This window comes from Rhododendron vialii, chromosome 7a (genome assembly GCF_030253575.1).
Source record: "Rhododendron vialii isolate Sample 1 chromosome 7a, ASM3025357v1".
NCBI classification, from domain to species: Eukaryota; Viridiplantae; Streptophyta; class Magnoliopsida; order Ericales; family Ericaceae; genus Rhododendron; species Rhododendron vialii.
In genome coordinates this window covers 1,872,187-1,887,496 of record NC_080563.1, presented here as the reverse complement: position 1 = coordinate 1,887,496, position 15,310 = coordinate 1,872,187, and the positions used below count along the sequence as shown (strand labels likewise).

General features: G+C 38.9%; 2 protein-coding genes across 6 annotated transcripts; both read left to right on the top strand.

The window, feature by feature from the left end:
• The first annotated feature begins 432 nt into the window (after positions 1 to 432).
• LOC131333304 (phosphomannomutase) lies at positions 433 to 4,436 on the top strand. 2 transcript variants are annotated; one of them, XM_058367766.1, is made up of 12 exons: positions 433 to 572; positions 908 to 992; positions 1,420 to 1,464; positions 1,582 to 1,648; positions 2,205 to 2,281; positions 2,376 to 2,411; positions 2,737 to 2,792; positions 2,875 to 2,974; positions 3,084 to 3,179; positions 3,292 to 3,381; positions 3,589 to 3,640; positions 4,080 to 4,436. In XM_058367766.1, exons 2-12 carry the CDS (start codon positions 924 to 926, stop codon positions 4,139 to 4,141), a joined length of 750 nt encoding a protein of 249 aa, XP_058223749.1. In that variant the 5' UTR covers positions 433 to 572; positions 908 to 923; the 3' UTR covers positions 4,142 to 4,436. The 2 variants fall into 2 exon arrangements, with proteins under 2 accessions (XP_058223749.1, XP_058223748.1); XM_058367765.1 differs by having other exon boundaries at positions 3,589 to 4,436.
• A 1,157-nt stretch (positions 4,437 to 5,593) lies between these two features.
• On the top strand, positions 5,594 to 13,524 carry LOC131333853 (putative threonine aspartase). 4 transcript variants are annotated; one of them, XM_058368631.1, is made up of 11 exons: positions 5,594 to 5,812; positions 7,248 to 7,298; positions 7,856 to 7,976; positions 8,133 to 8,220; positions 10,168 to 10,249; positions 10,384 to 10,507; positions 10,819 to 10,982; positions 11,359 to 11,522; positions 12,315 to 12,438; positions 12,522 to 12,626; positions 13,189 to 13,524. In XM_058368631.1, exons 1-11 carry the CDS (start codon positions 5,666 to 5,668, stop codon positions 13,279 to 13,281), a joined length of 1,263 nt encoding a protein of 420 aa, XP_058224614.1. In that variant the 5' UTR covers positions 5,594 to 5,665; the 3' UTR covers positions 13,282 to 13,524. The 4 variants fall into 4 exon arrangements, with proteins under 4 accessions (XP_058224614.1, XP_058224615.1, XP_058224617.1 ...); XM_058368632.1 differs by having other exon boundaries at positions 5,595 to 5,812; positions 8,136 to 8,220; XM_058368634.1 differs by having other exon boundaries at positions 5,736 to 5,812; positions 7,804 to 7,987; positions 8,152 to 8,220.
• Positions 13,525 to 15,310: the final 1,786 nt, after the last annotated feature.

The window sequence follows — 15,310 nt, the reverse complement described above, 5'->3', positions numbered from 1 at the left end:
TGGTAAGTATCATACCAATCTAGTCCTTATTGGTACATAATCAGGGAGAGACCAAACCCGTTTATATCAAAGAACAAACTGAACACCGGAGGTTTCTCAAAACGGCGTTGCCCGTGTTTCATCTCATCTTCGCACCTCAAACCCGCGAAGTCCTCTGAAACGACGTCATGAGCATGCACCAAAGGAATTCAGCGTGAATTTGTCTGATTGTGAGCTCATCCTGGTTTATCTCCATGATCGAAACGGTTCAATTTTTAGAGCTTGTCAAGAAAGCTAACCCTGTTAAAGATCATATTAATCGAATACCAATTGGTATGTAATCGGAGATGATCGGAGTGAATTTGTTTTTTTGAAAATAGGTTTGATTACACTTTATCAAAACCCATTTCATCAAAGTATTGTTTTTTAACTTTGAAGCGAAGCTTCGTATGCCCTTGAGTACATATCTGTCGTAAGCGATCGAAGCGAAGCTTCGGAACTCCTCCATGATCCGCTATTTCAGATCTCCATCAGCTTCTGCCCTCAATTTGTGACCCACGTTCCATACCTTCTTCGTCACCAATTTTCCGCAGGTAAATTGCGGTTCCATTGTTGTTTCTGCAGCTAGCTTCTACTTATACACATATGCATTTGGAATCACAATTAGCTATGCATTGCAGCCTGCGAATCAACATTCTGCAATTAAATCTTGTTCTTCTTTTTTTTCGCAAAAATGATGTTTCTCTGCCGTTTCCCGTGAATCAAACGGCCAAACGGGGGGTTTTTCGACTCAGTGTTATAATGAATTCTCTGAGTAAATATATATGTCTCCCAGAAGTAATTAGACTGAAACTTCGTTGCATCTAGTTATGTTTTTAGGTTTTTTTATTCTCTTAACTGAAGCTCAAAGATTGTGTTTTTTTGGTAGAAAATTTTGCAGCGAAATGACAGCAAGGAAGCCTGGATTAATTGCTTTGTTCGATGTTGATGGGACTCTTACAGCTCCACGGAAGGTGCCAATTTTCTCCCCCTAATTCTTTTTATTTTTCCCACGATTAACTTTGTTTAGGCCGAAAAGCTGTTTTTTAAAACATGAATGTGGCTTACTTTTTGGTATCCTGACCAACTTCAATTTGGATGTTCATTTCATTGAAACGTAGATCCATTTAGTTGATATTTGAGAATAAGCTTGTCAATTTCCTTAACAAGATGCTATTAAGTTCACCAGTTTTCGTGCCTGATTCTATGACAATTAGCTGTAGAAAAGTTCTCATAGCTCTGCATTTTTGTTCCTTGTAACATAGTCAAGTGTCCAATTTAGCGAGACCACGCTTTTGTGTGACCAATTGAACTTGCCATGGTTATTTGATTAGCGTAGTCTGTAATGGATCACTATAGAGACTGTTTGTTGAATCTCACATTTGCTTGGCCACGTGTCAGGGAGTTACTCCGGATATGCTGAAGTTCATGCAGGAACTTCATAAGGTGTTTCACTGGAGGCCTTTTTTTTGTTCATGTTTTCTATTCAATGTGCCATAGTGTTTTCCATATGATAGTTCCTCCCCACAAGTACAACTGCTTTACAGCTTGGTTTCACCACAGGTTGTTACAATTGGTGTTGTTGGTGGGTCTGACCTTGTTAAGATATCAGAGCAGCTTGGGAAGTCAGGTTTGATATATCCTGGAAGCTAGTGAAATATAATTACAATAAAAATTTAGAGAATTTGGATGTTTTTGGTGTCTTTGGTTGGGTTTATGTTCTACTAGATTGTTCTAGTTTGGTGAAAACTCAAATTCCAACTTCACTTATCTGGTGATAAGATGCAGGTTCATTCTTCATAGTTTCTGAAGTTTTTTAATTTCGTCATTAGCGGTTGCCTGCTATGGACGGAAGAATGTCAACAGGGTATAACGACTGATTAGGTTATGCAATCAGGAAGTGATGGCAAAAATAGTGCTGATAATTTTATTGGTGGATCTCTCTTACCTACTTCCATCTCGAATGACTTTTAAGATTAATAGATGATAGAGCTTTATATTAAATAATTAGAGAATCCATCTTGTGAACTGCATGATTTTGGCTTGTTGCTGGCTATTGCATTGTCTACGTGATTTGACTGGTATTGACTATGCTGTTCGTAGTTCTTACCTACATTACATCTGCAAAAGTTTCTTAGTAATGTGTAGCTAACTGCTTGGCTCCTCTGTCTTTGGGATATGTGCAGTTATAAATGAGTACGATTATGTATTTGCGGAAAATGGTCTTGTGGCATATAAGGACGGGAAGCTCCTTGGAACCCAGGTACTTTCAGAAGACATACCAGATTGCTGACCTTGAGTAGAAGTTTCCTTCTTTAATTTACTCCTTTTTTCCCCTTCTTGGATGTCCTCTGCAGAGCTTGAAGTCTTATCTTGGAGAAGAAACACTCAAGGTAACACCCTTGTCTTGCTCATTGCTATTGTAATTTATTTGTGAATTTGCAGTGTGGTCTTCAAATAGTGAATGCTTTTATGCATATCTATATTCGGTGGACACAACAAATATTAAGAACACTGCCATGTTCTGTAATTAGTAGGATTACTGATCGACATGCTTGTGACTTGTCAGAAACATGCTCTCTTTTTTTCAAGGTTCATTCAGATATGATAAGTTTTGTACACTGTATCAGGAGATTCAGGACAGTAACTCATTTTTTTCGAGTAAGGTGAACGGTAACTCATTAGTATGTGGAGTGACATTTTTGAAACGATTCGCAGGAATTCATTAATTTTACACTACATTATATTGCTGATTTGGATATCCCAATAAAAAGGTTAGTGAAGTGGAAGTATCAGCTGAAATTATCAAATTATTTTAAGCTTCTGAGTCCATCTCTTGTTCAACCTTTTCTTTAGAGGAACATTTATCGAGTTCCGCAGTGGGATGCTCAATGTATCACCAATTGGCCGAAACTGCAGCCAAGAAGAAAGGGAGAATTTTGAAAAGTATGACAAGGTACAATCTCTTGATTTGCAATTAGGATAGAGATCGCAAAATGGGTCCGTATAAGAAACACTTTCAATGTTGAATCTGTTGAAAACTCATTTACTGGTACAACACTCAGGTTCACAATATACGCCCGAAGATGGTGACTGTGCTCCGTGAGAAATTTTCGCACCTTAACCTCACCTTCTCCATAGGGGGACAAATAAGTTTCGATGTGAGTGAATGTTGTCCTTTTGTTTATGCTTTCATTATTCTTAAGCTACTAAAATAACTGACAAGTCATTGCAGTGAATGTGTTTGGGTATAACTCTTGTAAGTTGTTACAGGTATTCCCTCAAGGTTGGGACAAGACTTACTGTTTGAGATACCTGGAAGATTTTCATGAAATCCATTTCTTTGGAGACAAAACTTACAAGGTAGTACACCTATCCTCTATGTCCATTTTGCTTATTCCTCCCTTGTTTGATATTTTCCCCGTGTCACTATCTTGTTTCTAAAGCTTTGAGTCCTTACTGTGTGTGTTGTTTTGTGCTTCAATAGGCGCTATAGATTTTTTTTCCCTGGACTGTTTTTTAGCTCTCTGTTGGAACTAAAGGAAGAGCTTGGTTGTTTGTTTTGAGCAGGGAGGAAATGACTTTGAGATATATGAATCAGAAATAACTGTGGGTCACACAGGTCTGCTCTATACTTCAGCTTATTTATTCCAAAAATGCTCGACTTTTCTATTTGCTATAGCACCTTGTGAACAAAATGAATTAGTAATTTGGGAAAAGAGAGAGCAGTTAAAAGTTAAAACATGGCATTTCATTTTGTTTCAATCTATATCATTGTCATAATTGGATGGATGCAAAAAGATGTGAGCCCATCGCCGAAAGGGATACAATTGGTGACAATTCAGTTGCAATGTGTTCCAAAAGATTTCACAAATGGAACGAAAAGCACTTGTTTTAACTGCTACGTATAATGAAGTGGATCAATTGTAATACTGGGGATGGAATGGCATCATTTTCTTTGACAACCCAAATGATATTTGAAATGGACGCGAGCATCGATGTTACTTCCTCCTGTGCCATTTCAGTTTCACAAGTGAATTTCTTGTTTGTTTGATTTTCAGTTACCAACCCTGATGATACAGTACAGCAGTGTACAGATCTCTTCCTAACCAAGCAAGTTTAATGTCCCTGAGGCCGTATCGACTTTGTTGCTGTCGGTTATCTGCCCTTTGTAATTTAAAGACAGAAAATAATGCACAGCAGAAATATCTGCTTGATTGTGTGATTCTGTTTCTAAGCTTCAATGTTGTATGCAAAATGATGGGCATTATCATATGCCATAGATCATTAGAAGTTTCAATTCGTTATTTGAATAAGATCGCTAAGATCGATAAACAGTGCAAATACTCTGATATATTGTGAGAAGCTAATAATTTCTATTCGGAGAGCTCAAATATCATTTGAGATTTCTTTCATTAGCTCTACTGTCCCTCTCCTTTTCTCATCTGTTTTCCTATTTTAGCAACTTCTATGGCCGTGAGAAACCATGTTTGGTGAGATGGTTTGCTCATATCCCTCGGTGGAGACCAAGGTTTGAATCCCACGAGGGGCGGGATTTGGGGTTTCGGGGCAATGAACAGCTCTTGATTGTTGGTTGCCGGATGAGATCTGAGCCGCCGGATACACGATCCGACGGCTCAAAAGTGCGCAGCACATTGCTGCGCGCACCATTGCATAGTACCATTCCCCGTGAAACATGGACTAAAGGGAAGGATTCTGAACCGTCAAATTGTATTGAGCCTTTTCATTGAGGGAATGTGCAATTGAGCACGACTTGTGGAAACTTAGCTCAACTTGGGCTTTTACCTTTAAAAATTTTATTGCGGATGATTGATCGGTTATAAACAAATATGTCAGTCCCACGACACCTTGTAAAATTCTACTACTAAAATCTGGAATTGAAAATCTGCAGCATAATCTAAAACCAAAATTTATATCCACAGTTATTTGAAACATGTCTATTCTGTCTCCCACTCTCTCAATTTAAAAAAAAATATTCAAAATTGTAAGAATTTCAGATTGAGAATTTGGAAACTTTTGAGCCTAACTACATTTGTATATAATATATTGATTTATTTATATGTGGACTAGATACAAAATATACGTGACAAGCGTAGCTCGCAAGATAGACAATAATTTGCATAATTCGTTTGGTGTTTTTGAGAAAGCTTAAAGTACTTCGTACTCCATTGTATTAATAGTAGCATTTAAGTCACATAATCCGCATACAAGGGTAAAACATCTTTTGAAAGTACTTCAGCGAGAATGAGAATTCAGACGAAAGCATAGAAAGGATTGACAAACGGTTAAGCGATCTAGATTAAAATGCGTAACCAAAACACTTTAGCCAAAGTAATTTTTTTTAATAGGTAAAAGTTATTATTATTAGAACAGTTAGTTTAATACCTTGAGAGATGAATTGAACTATCGACCTCCTTCCTCGTACTTAAGTGCACCCTGATACCGTCGGACCTCAGCGCACCCTGATACCGTCGGACCTCTTGGCTCTAGCCAAAGCAACTACTGCTAATTGTACACTGCTTAGTCAGAAAGTCAATTTTGCTAATTGCACGCTTCCCTAACCCCGTCTCCTCTCCTCTGGTATTTAAAATCAACCAGACCGGAGGCAGCCCGCGGCAAAAAGTCCATGGCGGAGGTGGACGCAGCTGATCGGAACCCTAGGTTCTTCGTGGCGGTCCACGTCGGCGCTGGATTCCACGCGCCGTCGAACGAGAAAGCTCTCAGGTCTGCCATGAAACGTGCTTGCCTCGCTGCTGCTTCTGTTCTCCGCAAGGTATACTTCCTTCGGATACTGTTTCTTTCCGTTTGGTGAAGGAAAATTAAAGATTGACGAAAAAACGAAATAGATATATTGTTGAATCTTTAAGTGGAAAATTAGATAGAATCTCCATTTGGCTTTGTTTTTTCCTTTTAGTTACTAAATTTTTCAGCAACCACGCGTTTGGATTACAGTGAATGCACATTGCTTCCCATTTTGGTAGACTGGTGAAAATACAGTTGTGTAACATGTCGCGTAAAACGAAAAGCGCAGTGAGAATTTAGTTATTCAGTTCACAATGTGAGAAGAAAGCTTGAACCCTAAAGTCCGCTTTGCAGTGCGTGCGGTGAGAATTTAAGTCTGCCTTTTAGTTTTCAGTACAAAATGTGAACGTAATAGGATTGTGATATGCTAGCTGAGGTTTGCAGATTGACAGTGGATTAGTCACTCCTTGAGTCAATTGGATAACTGAGTAGGTCTTTTTTCGAGATGGATAGTTAAGCTTAAAGTTTTTGATATTTAGGTCCTTTTAAGGTTTCTTGATGCTAGGCTCGCTAGCATAGGATTTCACTTTTTTCCCCCGTATCCAAGTTTTGAACTCATAACATATCTTAGATAGAAGTGGATCCATGACTCATTAGTCCTCTGAAGCACAAGCTCTAAGGCTGTGTATAGGTCAAGGATTTGGATAAGGAAAATGAAAAAGAAACGAAAAAAGTTTGAAGGATCTAACGGCTCACAAATCCTTGATCCACATACAGCCTGAGTGACTGCAATTTTGACTTTGTACGTGGTTGGGATGAGGGGAATAACCAGTGTGGACATCATAAACTGTTGGACATCAGCAGTATGGAATGTGGAAAGCTGAAGATCAGGTGCTGGTTGAATCCAAGCAAAATGGAGAAACCTAAGGAAATGACAATAATACGACATCATGTATGGCACTCAACCTTGATTCATGGTTGAACTGGCAATAGCATGGTCCTTTATATGTCTAGATTATAATGTTGACAATCACCTTCCTGATGACCTGGTGAAACGCACTGATATTTCTCTCTTTTATCACGGCATGCCATCACTTCTATCACCAATGTCTTGAGTCTTGACAATCGATGACCATGCTGATCAACAAGTTGTAACGATTTCAAATTTTGTTCAAAGAAGACACTCCTGATAAGAGTGACAGGTCATGTTGTTCCTCTCTCTTTCCTCTTATTATCTATTTTCCAAGTTTATGTACATGAAAAAATAAAAACCATATCTTGATGACCTTCCAAAATGGCCTTAAAAAGATATTAATGTATGTATCCAAAAGGGAGGGTATGGTGGTATTCGCTATCATCCATCCTCTATCCAAATAAAAAGAGATAAAGGTAGGGCAACGGTTGCTTGCCAATAAGTTTATACGCTCTCTGATGCACATGCTTGTTTTCTATGTTCTATGTTCTAGGGTCCAGGTGGATGTGTAGATGCTGCTTTAGCTGCATTACAAGTCTTAGAGGTATGTTGCTTGTCTCTATCTTTCACACCTCGCTTGAAATACCATTCCACTTTCAAGCAGTGAAGCTGAAAAGTAGTAGTTCTAGGCGGTAAGAATAATTTCCTTTTATGCCTTTTGTATCAGATCAGCAACTGGGATTAGGTTGGAAAATGTAGTAATGTAAAATGGACTCTACAGTCATGATAAGAGTTGACTGAAACCCATCGCTTGGCTTCTGTAGTACTAGTTTGGAAAACTTTCATTCTGTGTTCGTGTTCGGGATCACACTTTTGAAACCACATGGGAGTTCCAGGACACTTTAGTTGTTAAATAACGGGTTTTGGTGGATATAAGATGTTGCTTGGTGGGCCATCTGGGTAGTTGGATTGATTCAATGTCGAGGGGATTAATGCAACCTGGCTGGGCCAAGAGGGGTGGTTAGGCTCTGTTGTTGTTGGGTGGTTTGTTAGATATGTTTCTATAAATTTCATGCAGTGGAACTCCTCTTTATTGTTTTCCTTCTTAGCTCTGTATGGCCACTGTGAATTCCGTCCTTGATCAAGCTCCTCTCTTTAAAGGATGATCCAAGCACAAATGCTGGGCGTGGTTCAAATTTGACTGAAGATGGTCATGTGGAATGTGATGCCAGTATCATGGATGGTGATTCTGGAGCATTTGGGGCTGTTGGAGCAGTGCCAGGTATTCCCAAAGTATAATTTATGGAAGTCATTATTTAAATAATGCAGCAAGCTTTTATACTGTGAACTGTTGTTTCTTTTGGTCTTTGGTTTTGGTAATGTCTCGGGGTTCCATTTTCATTTTATGCTCCGCCTTTTCTGCGAAGTTAATAATTAGCAGGTGTTCGGAATGTCAGCCAAATTGCTGTTTTGTTGACAAAGGAACAAATGTTGGGTTCATCATTGCTGGGTCGAATACCTCCCATGTACGATCACTCCTCTATGTTTGTCTTTGAACCGTAAAGGAATTTGCTCTTTATGGCAGCATTCACAGTCTTTGCTATTATAACTTTTGCATCTTGGTTTAGATCTCTTCTTGTATATCAAGGCCATGACTGCGAGTAAGGAATGTTATTAGGAATTATGATTAGTGCAACGTTGTTCAAGATAGGACATTTTATGAGAAGTGCTGTATTGTGTTGGATGACCTATCGCTCCACTGTGTAAGATCCTCGAACCTACCACGACCACCATCCACGGTCCATTTTCGTTCTCTTCCCTGCCCGGGAAGGTGGATCAAAGAGAGGTAGCTTCCTTCTCTCTTGGACTGATGGCAGCTTATGTAGTGGTCGGCCTTCCCACCGGAATGCCTACTTGGTCGAAAGGCCCCTTTACTAGTAAGGGCGCAGGAAGCAAAAAAACTTGCGCGAAGGACGTTTTCTTCTCCGCCCTCTCCTCTCCAAAGGCCAAGGGAGAGACTGCACCCTTTCCTTCGGTAGCTCTTTTGGTTTCCCAAGGATAGCGGTAGCTGGGGCAAAGCCCGCTTTCTTGGCTCCGCGAATGAGAAAGAAAGTCCGGAAAAAACACGTTCTTTATTTGCGAGATCCAAAAGTGGAGAACGCATAGCATTCTATGAGCACATAGGATCAAACGTAAAGCAGCGCTTTCTTGGCAGAGTTTTAGGCGGCAAGAGACTGGTGGGCTTGTTGGAGCTGCTGAGCATAACGAGACGGATCAAGGTAGCTTGCCTGCCAAGCCCATGGGCGAAGGGACGAAGGATGGAAGGTGCAAAGTCGATCGTGCACCTGTCGTGTGACCTGTTGGTCCTAAGCAATGTCTTGCACGGAGCGACCCACCTAGAAAGAGCTCCCCTTTATCTTTGGGTTAGGGTTTGGGTGGGGGGGACTAAAATGGAACTTCGATCGGATGCGGGTATCCAATCCCACCGCTGAGATGTCCAGCGGATTCCTGGGCCTTGACGAATGGCCGGCTACCTTTTACGTTAGAAGAGCAAAAGGCCTAGGGCATTGCAGGATGAACCAATGTGAATGAGTGTAAGCTTTGTTGCCCGAACACGATTGGTGCTGAACACACTAGGTGCTACTGTGGTAGCAAGAGAGGCCAGGTGGTGACAATTGAGAGGTTGTCACTGAGCATTCCTAGTCACACGGGAAGAGAGGTCAAGTGGCAAGGCAAGGCCATACGCCCGTTTTGCTCCTCGCGGAGTATAGCTCACATCAAAACATCTGATTGGGGAACGGGGCAACACCCATGAAGCTCCGGCGGAAATAGCTACCAGCTACTCTAACTCTAGTCTTAACCAATGCTTCTCTTGGTGGGTGGGATTAAGGATTTAAAGAGTGGATTTCGAAATATCTTAAGAGATGAGAGAAGGCCGACGGAACTTCGTTGAGCTCTTTTTCGAATAAGTTCCAAACTTCAAAGTTAAAGCTATTAGGAAATGGGCCTAAAAGTGTCTCATGTACAGGAATAATCAAGTGCACAAATGGGAATAATGGGCTCAAGAAGTGAATTTGGGCCCCCCTTGAACCAAAGCTCTGATGTCATATTAAATTGCCGATCAATTTTTTTTAAAAACCTTAAGCTATTAGATAGGGGAAACTTAATTTGTATGATTGTTTCCTCGATAGTGTTCAATAGACGACCACTATGGGAAACTTTAGTTCTTGTATCGTCAAGATCAACAATGGTTGACCACCGCAGTCCTCTCACTTGTGGATAAAAACTCACCTCCATAAGCAGGTCAAATATGTTTTTTTGGTTGGGGATGAGGTTTTAGACACCAATTGTTCCAAAACTTAAGCTATTCGGAAATTGGCCCAACATCGTTTATCGAGCTAACATAGTGCATACTCTGTGTGAATACGAACTACACATGTAGCGTACAAGTTTCTGATAAATTTGTTTCTCAGTTTCTTGGTTGGTGAAGGTGCACGTGTATGGGCGAAATCAAAGGGCATATCTCTGCCAGAGTGTGCGGCAGAGGCTGATGAGGTAAACTCTGAGTTTTTCTGTCATGCTGGTCTTTTACTTCTATTTTACTGTATACAATATCTTTCTTGAATATGTTGGTTTCAAATTTCTACAATCATTTATTCTCCTTTAATGTGGGATTAGTTTGTGAACAGTGGCTGGTTACAGACAAAGCAAAAGGACAGTGGGAAAAATTCAAAGCAATGCTTGATGATGCAAAAGCCACGACGACAATTGATGTAAAACATTCTGGCCCTCTAGAGAATGCTACTATATCAGGTACTTCATCCTTTCTCTCAAAGCCGGCCACACATTTAGCTAGACATTTCTGATTTATTTTTTTGTGTCTAGGAAGTGAGATTTATCATTTTATAGGTTTGTTTTTTCTTTTAAGTCATCCATGTTCACAAATGACCACAAACTAAAGTAAAACAATGGTTAAGGCTTAATCCCACTTATTTGATTAAACATGCCCCACTTTCCACTGATTGGAATTTCCCCCTACTTTATTGGCTATTGCTCAGTTGTCCTTTATGGTTTGGCAGCTTTGTAAAGTTTGTTCTGTTGTTATTTCAAATGTTCCATGGCAGAAGCTCAACCATGTGATCATTCGAAGGCAAATGGTGATGGTGGTCTATCTTCTACTTTGAATGCAACAAATGATGATTGCATTATGGACACTGTTGGGGTTATATGTGTTGACACGGAAGGGCATATAGCATCTGGAGCTTCAAGTGGTGGCATTGCCTTGAAGGTGATATTCTGGCTTGTTTTCACTTGTGTTTTCGTGTTGTGCGGACCAATAGCGTTATTTCTTTATTGTGTCGGCCTCATTTTTTGCCATTCATTGTAGAAGTTCTTCGAAGAAAGTCGTACCATGATTAATGCCATTACACTCTAAGCCAATTATCGTCGTCTCGTCAACAGTTGCCAGTTATTATGAATTTGTTCGATGATGTTTTGCCTTTTATTCTTTTCTATTTTTTTTGGTCAAACGGAAACTTGTTTTGCCTTTTATTCATAGTCTATAGATGTTGATCCCTATTCACAACTGGAAGTCAAAATTTTCCGTGCATATCCTTCCTATATTGGATAAATACGGCTAAATTTTGTTCTTGAATATTCGATAGGTAAGTGGACGGGTGGGATTAGCAGCAATGTATGGTTCAGGTTGTTGGGCATCCACAAAAGGCCCCTTTGGCGTTCCCTTTGTAGTTGGTTGTTGTGTTAGTGGTGCTGGAGAGTATTTGATGAAAGGATTTGCTGCTCGGGAGTGCTGTGTCTCATCATCACTGTATGTATCCTTAATTCCTCATTGTTCAGATTTTTGTTTTCTTTTGGTACATCTTTGGAGACATACCTCGCAGAATAAGAAACAAAAATAGAACACATACCGTATCTTACAAAGGTCCAATATTGCCTACTGAGTTAAGTTTTCACTATAAGGCACATCTGTTTTCTGGAATGTTGAGACATGGATGAAGAGAGACTATAATAAGAAGATTAATATCTCTGCTTGAGTTGTAGATTCGGGTATTTACAGGAAGAAAATCCAGTAGAAGGTTGGAACAGGAAATTAACTCAAAAGTGCACTAAAGGTTTTCCAAGGGAGCAAAAAAAAACTGAAGTAAAGAAGAAGGAATTGCTTTTTGTAAGCAAGGGACACTTTTTTGTTACATGTGTTTTTGCAAACAAGTTGGCAACATTGATATTGTATATTTCAATTCTTTCCTGATATAACCGACTTATATGTTGAGAGCCTTTTTTACTATGTCATGTAATATTTAAGTAGGTAAGGAAGTTGGTAGTTGTGATGGTTATCAGAGAGGAATAGATGCTTGGTTTTTTAAGTTAAAACACCTCCTGGTTTAAGATAAAAACGAAAGACCCAGCTCACCAAACAACACTTGAACTCCAAAGTTTTCTGTTGCTGACCAGAAATATCTTTCATTGTATAATACAAGTCAACCTTTCTCTTTTCTTTCATTGTATCATTGGTCAATGATTGGATCTGAATTATATTTCTCTGCTACAAGATATGAATCATATTCCCCAACTTTCCTGTAACTTTATCTTTGTTGCTCAGGTCACAGGCAGGTCCAGCCTCTGCTTGTGTGAAAGTTTTACGCTCTGTTATACGAGACAACAGCCTACATGGTACAGATAAAAGTGCTGGAGTTCTAATTGTCCAAGCCGAGGCTCCTGTAAATGTGAGCTTCTAGTCCTCAACCATCATGATTTCTTAAAAGGAAAAGATAGAAAAACAACTTAGTATTTGTTTCTTTCTATTTAGCTTCCGGGCATCCCACCTAAGCTGAAGGCTATAGAGATGGCAGCTGCCTACAGTTCCCTGTCTTTTGGAATAGGTTATTTTGGAAGCTCTATGGACCGACCCAAGGTAATATATCTGTTCAATTCCCCAAGCCTGTATATCATTGAGTGAAGCTTTTTTCCCTTTTGTTAGAGATAGACCAGTCATGAATTAATTGATCCATGCAGATAACGTCATTATCACTATTGGAAATGTGGAATTACCACGTGTAGTGTTCTTGCATCTTTTCGTTGGACATATATTTCAGTATAAACTTGCTGGATACGAGAGCATTTCATAATGGTGATAATTTTAAGTTGATGATTTTCCTTTTTGGTACATTCTCTTTCTTTTGTTAATTTTTCTTTCCTTGTTTATCTCATAGTTACTTGACCTGAAATCAACTTTCTTATTCATATCTCTCGGTTTTTGTTTACACCTCGATCTGCTCATTTTTCGCTGCAGTCCTTTGTGCTTGGTTTTTCTACCATTCTTGTTAGGAAGTACCGTACTTGCATTTAATTGCTCTGCTTCTAAGATCAAGTAGCTTGGTTACTCAACAGACTCTTCATTGCTTCTATGTCATGTGTTTATAATTCGCCAACTAATATAATATAAAGATGTTTATTTCTTGATTTGTTTTCTGCAGGTCTCAATTCTTAGGAGTACAAGACAGCAAAATAGGATCGATATTGACCAGTTTGCCACCCGAATCGATCTCAGTGCCGAGAAAATGTTGTAATTGGGAACTTAATAATATGTGGCCCTGGACCTTACACAAGTTTCCTGGTTCAGTGAAAGTGGAGCCAAAAGAGAATTTAATTTTTTTTATTCGTAGGGGCAACTATTATGTTTATTTTCTCTTTCAATGTGATTTTCATGTATAGGTTTGGAACACCAGTGTTTTTATGCTCCTTGAATGGGCACTGATTTTTGATTTGATTGTACCAGTGGTTTATGGTAGGTTATTTCCGCAGAATGTACACATGCTACACCACTCGACCAAGAAATGCATGCAAAATGGTAGTGATCGAATTGACGTCATTGGTCATGTCAAACTCTAACCCGTCCCGTAACACACGCTCAACATCGCAACAAGGGGCATCGAGTGCCTCCACAACCTCTTCCCGAGATATTGTTAAATCGGAAAGTCCGTTGACACAGACTTTTTAGACACATAGCGTACACAGATCCGTTGTGGGGCTCACTACGGGTTCCACACAAACGATCCAAATCGCTCATTAAATGTAGAACATTTTTTCAACGGTCCTCGTGAAAATCAGCTCAATCCAATACCTTAAGATGTCCGGTTCAATCATCTAACTTTTCACTCTCGTGATATCCGAATGAAAAGCTAGATAATTGAATCGAGCTTCTAAAGATATTGGATTGTGTTGATTTTTTGCGGAAACCCATAGAAAAACGTTTTACATTAAATGAACGATTTGAATCGTTTGTGTGAGACTCGTAGTGAGCTCCACATTGGATCTGTGCACGATATTTGTGCATTATTACTGTGTGGGTTGCCGTCAAAGAACAATAAAGATAGGACACGTAATCGAAGAGATATGCAGAAGTATTTTATGTATAATAACTAGGGTAATCGACATTGTAGCAGCGATCGATCCTGTTGAGGTTGGTGATTTCAATACCGAATTTGATCCTGCGATCAAGTTAGATACAGTGTTATCAGATGGTAGTGTCATAACCCTATTTATCATTCCACATACATTTCTATAGCTATTGTACAAAACTATAAATAATTTACAAGTCATAGATCGTTAGAGAGTGGAGTTAAAATTTAATATATATAGTCGAATGTTATCATCGAACCTATTGATCATTGCCCAAGCAACATGTCTTTCAAAGACAGAAAGAAATAGACATGACAAAGGTTAACCCAATAATGGGGAAAACTTTAAAAAGGTCCATTAGGAGTTGTTACATACGTGTCCTAAAAAAGTAGCTCCCTAAAAAAGTAGCTCATTGTTTGGCTTTCCATTTCCTTGAGAAACTGTACATCAATGGAGATCCTATCCAAAATTGACATTGCGGTATAGAAAATCCATCTTGTTTGTTACCTTGGTAGAGGAGTAACAAAGACACCCCTTTAGGCCATTCACAGTGGTATAATCAAAAATCAATTGTTGTTAAAGTTAACAATATTGGTACAAAAAATGGCTCACAATAGTATAATCAAATTTAACATCCTTAGAAATAATCAAATTTTGGGCTTTGGATAACCAAAACTAGCAACCTTTTTCAATAATCAAAATTTGTGAACCCCACACCACATAAGTTAACTGGTTCCAAAATTATATACACGCGTATTTCAATTAGTATTTTCTTCTTCTTCTTCTCTTCTTCACCTGTTTTATATCTTCTTCACTTCAACTATAAACTGTTTCTCTTTCTTTTCCTCCAAAAGTGAAACTCATATTTCTCGATCATCTACAATTTAACCCATCGTTGTTGGATTAAGGTATTTTACTCTTCTTTTCCGTTTCTATTTTAGGTTTCTTATGAACTTAACTTAAATCTGAAAATTGTCTTTATTTGAATTTTTTTCGCATTTGTTAGTTTTGCACCAAATTTTTATGGGTTATTGATTCGTCTTGACAAAAGGAATCGGAAAAGTAATTTTTTTTTTTTACTTTTACGCAATTATTTTGAGAAATAATCACTTTTTAGCAACAAAAAAAATGATTTTTTAGACTAAAAAGTAGTTATTCCTTTTTGGTTCCTTCACCTATGGTTGAGTAAATGAAGAA

What these genes read in the sequence shown, in the direction of transcription:
- LOC131333853 (XM_058368631.1), top strand. Translation starts at nt 5,666, where the DNA reads ATGGCGGAGGTGGACGCAGCTGATCGGAACCCTAGGTTCTTCGTGGCG. An exon ending in GTGCGGCAGAGGCTGATGAG is followed by an intron (nt 10,250 to 10,383) that starts GTAAACTCTGAG and finishes GTTTGTGAACAG; the next exon opens with TGGCTGGTTACAGACAAAGC. An exon ending in AGAGAATGCTACTATATCAG is followed by an intron (nt 10,508 to 10,818) that starts GTACTTCATCCT and finishes GTTCCATGGCAG; the next exon opens with AAGCTCAACCATGTGATCAT.
- LOC131333304 (XM_058367765.1), top strand. Translation starts at nt 924, where the DNA reads ATGACAGCAAGGAAGCCTGGATTAATTGCTTTGTTCGATGTTGATGGG. An exon ending in CTCTTACAGCTCCACGGAAG is followed by an intron (nt 993 to 1,419) that starts GTGCCAATTTTC and finishes GCCACGTGTCAG; the next exon opens with GGAGTTACTCCGGATATGCT. An exon ending in TTGGAGAAGAAACACTCAAG is followed by an intron (nt 2,412 to 2,736) that starts GTAACACCCTTG and finishes AACGATTCGCAG; the next exon opens with GAATTCATTAATTTTACACT.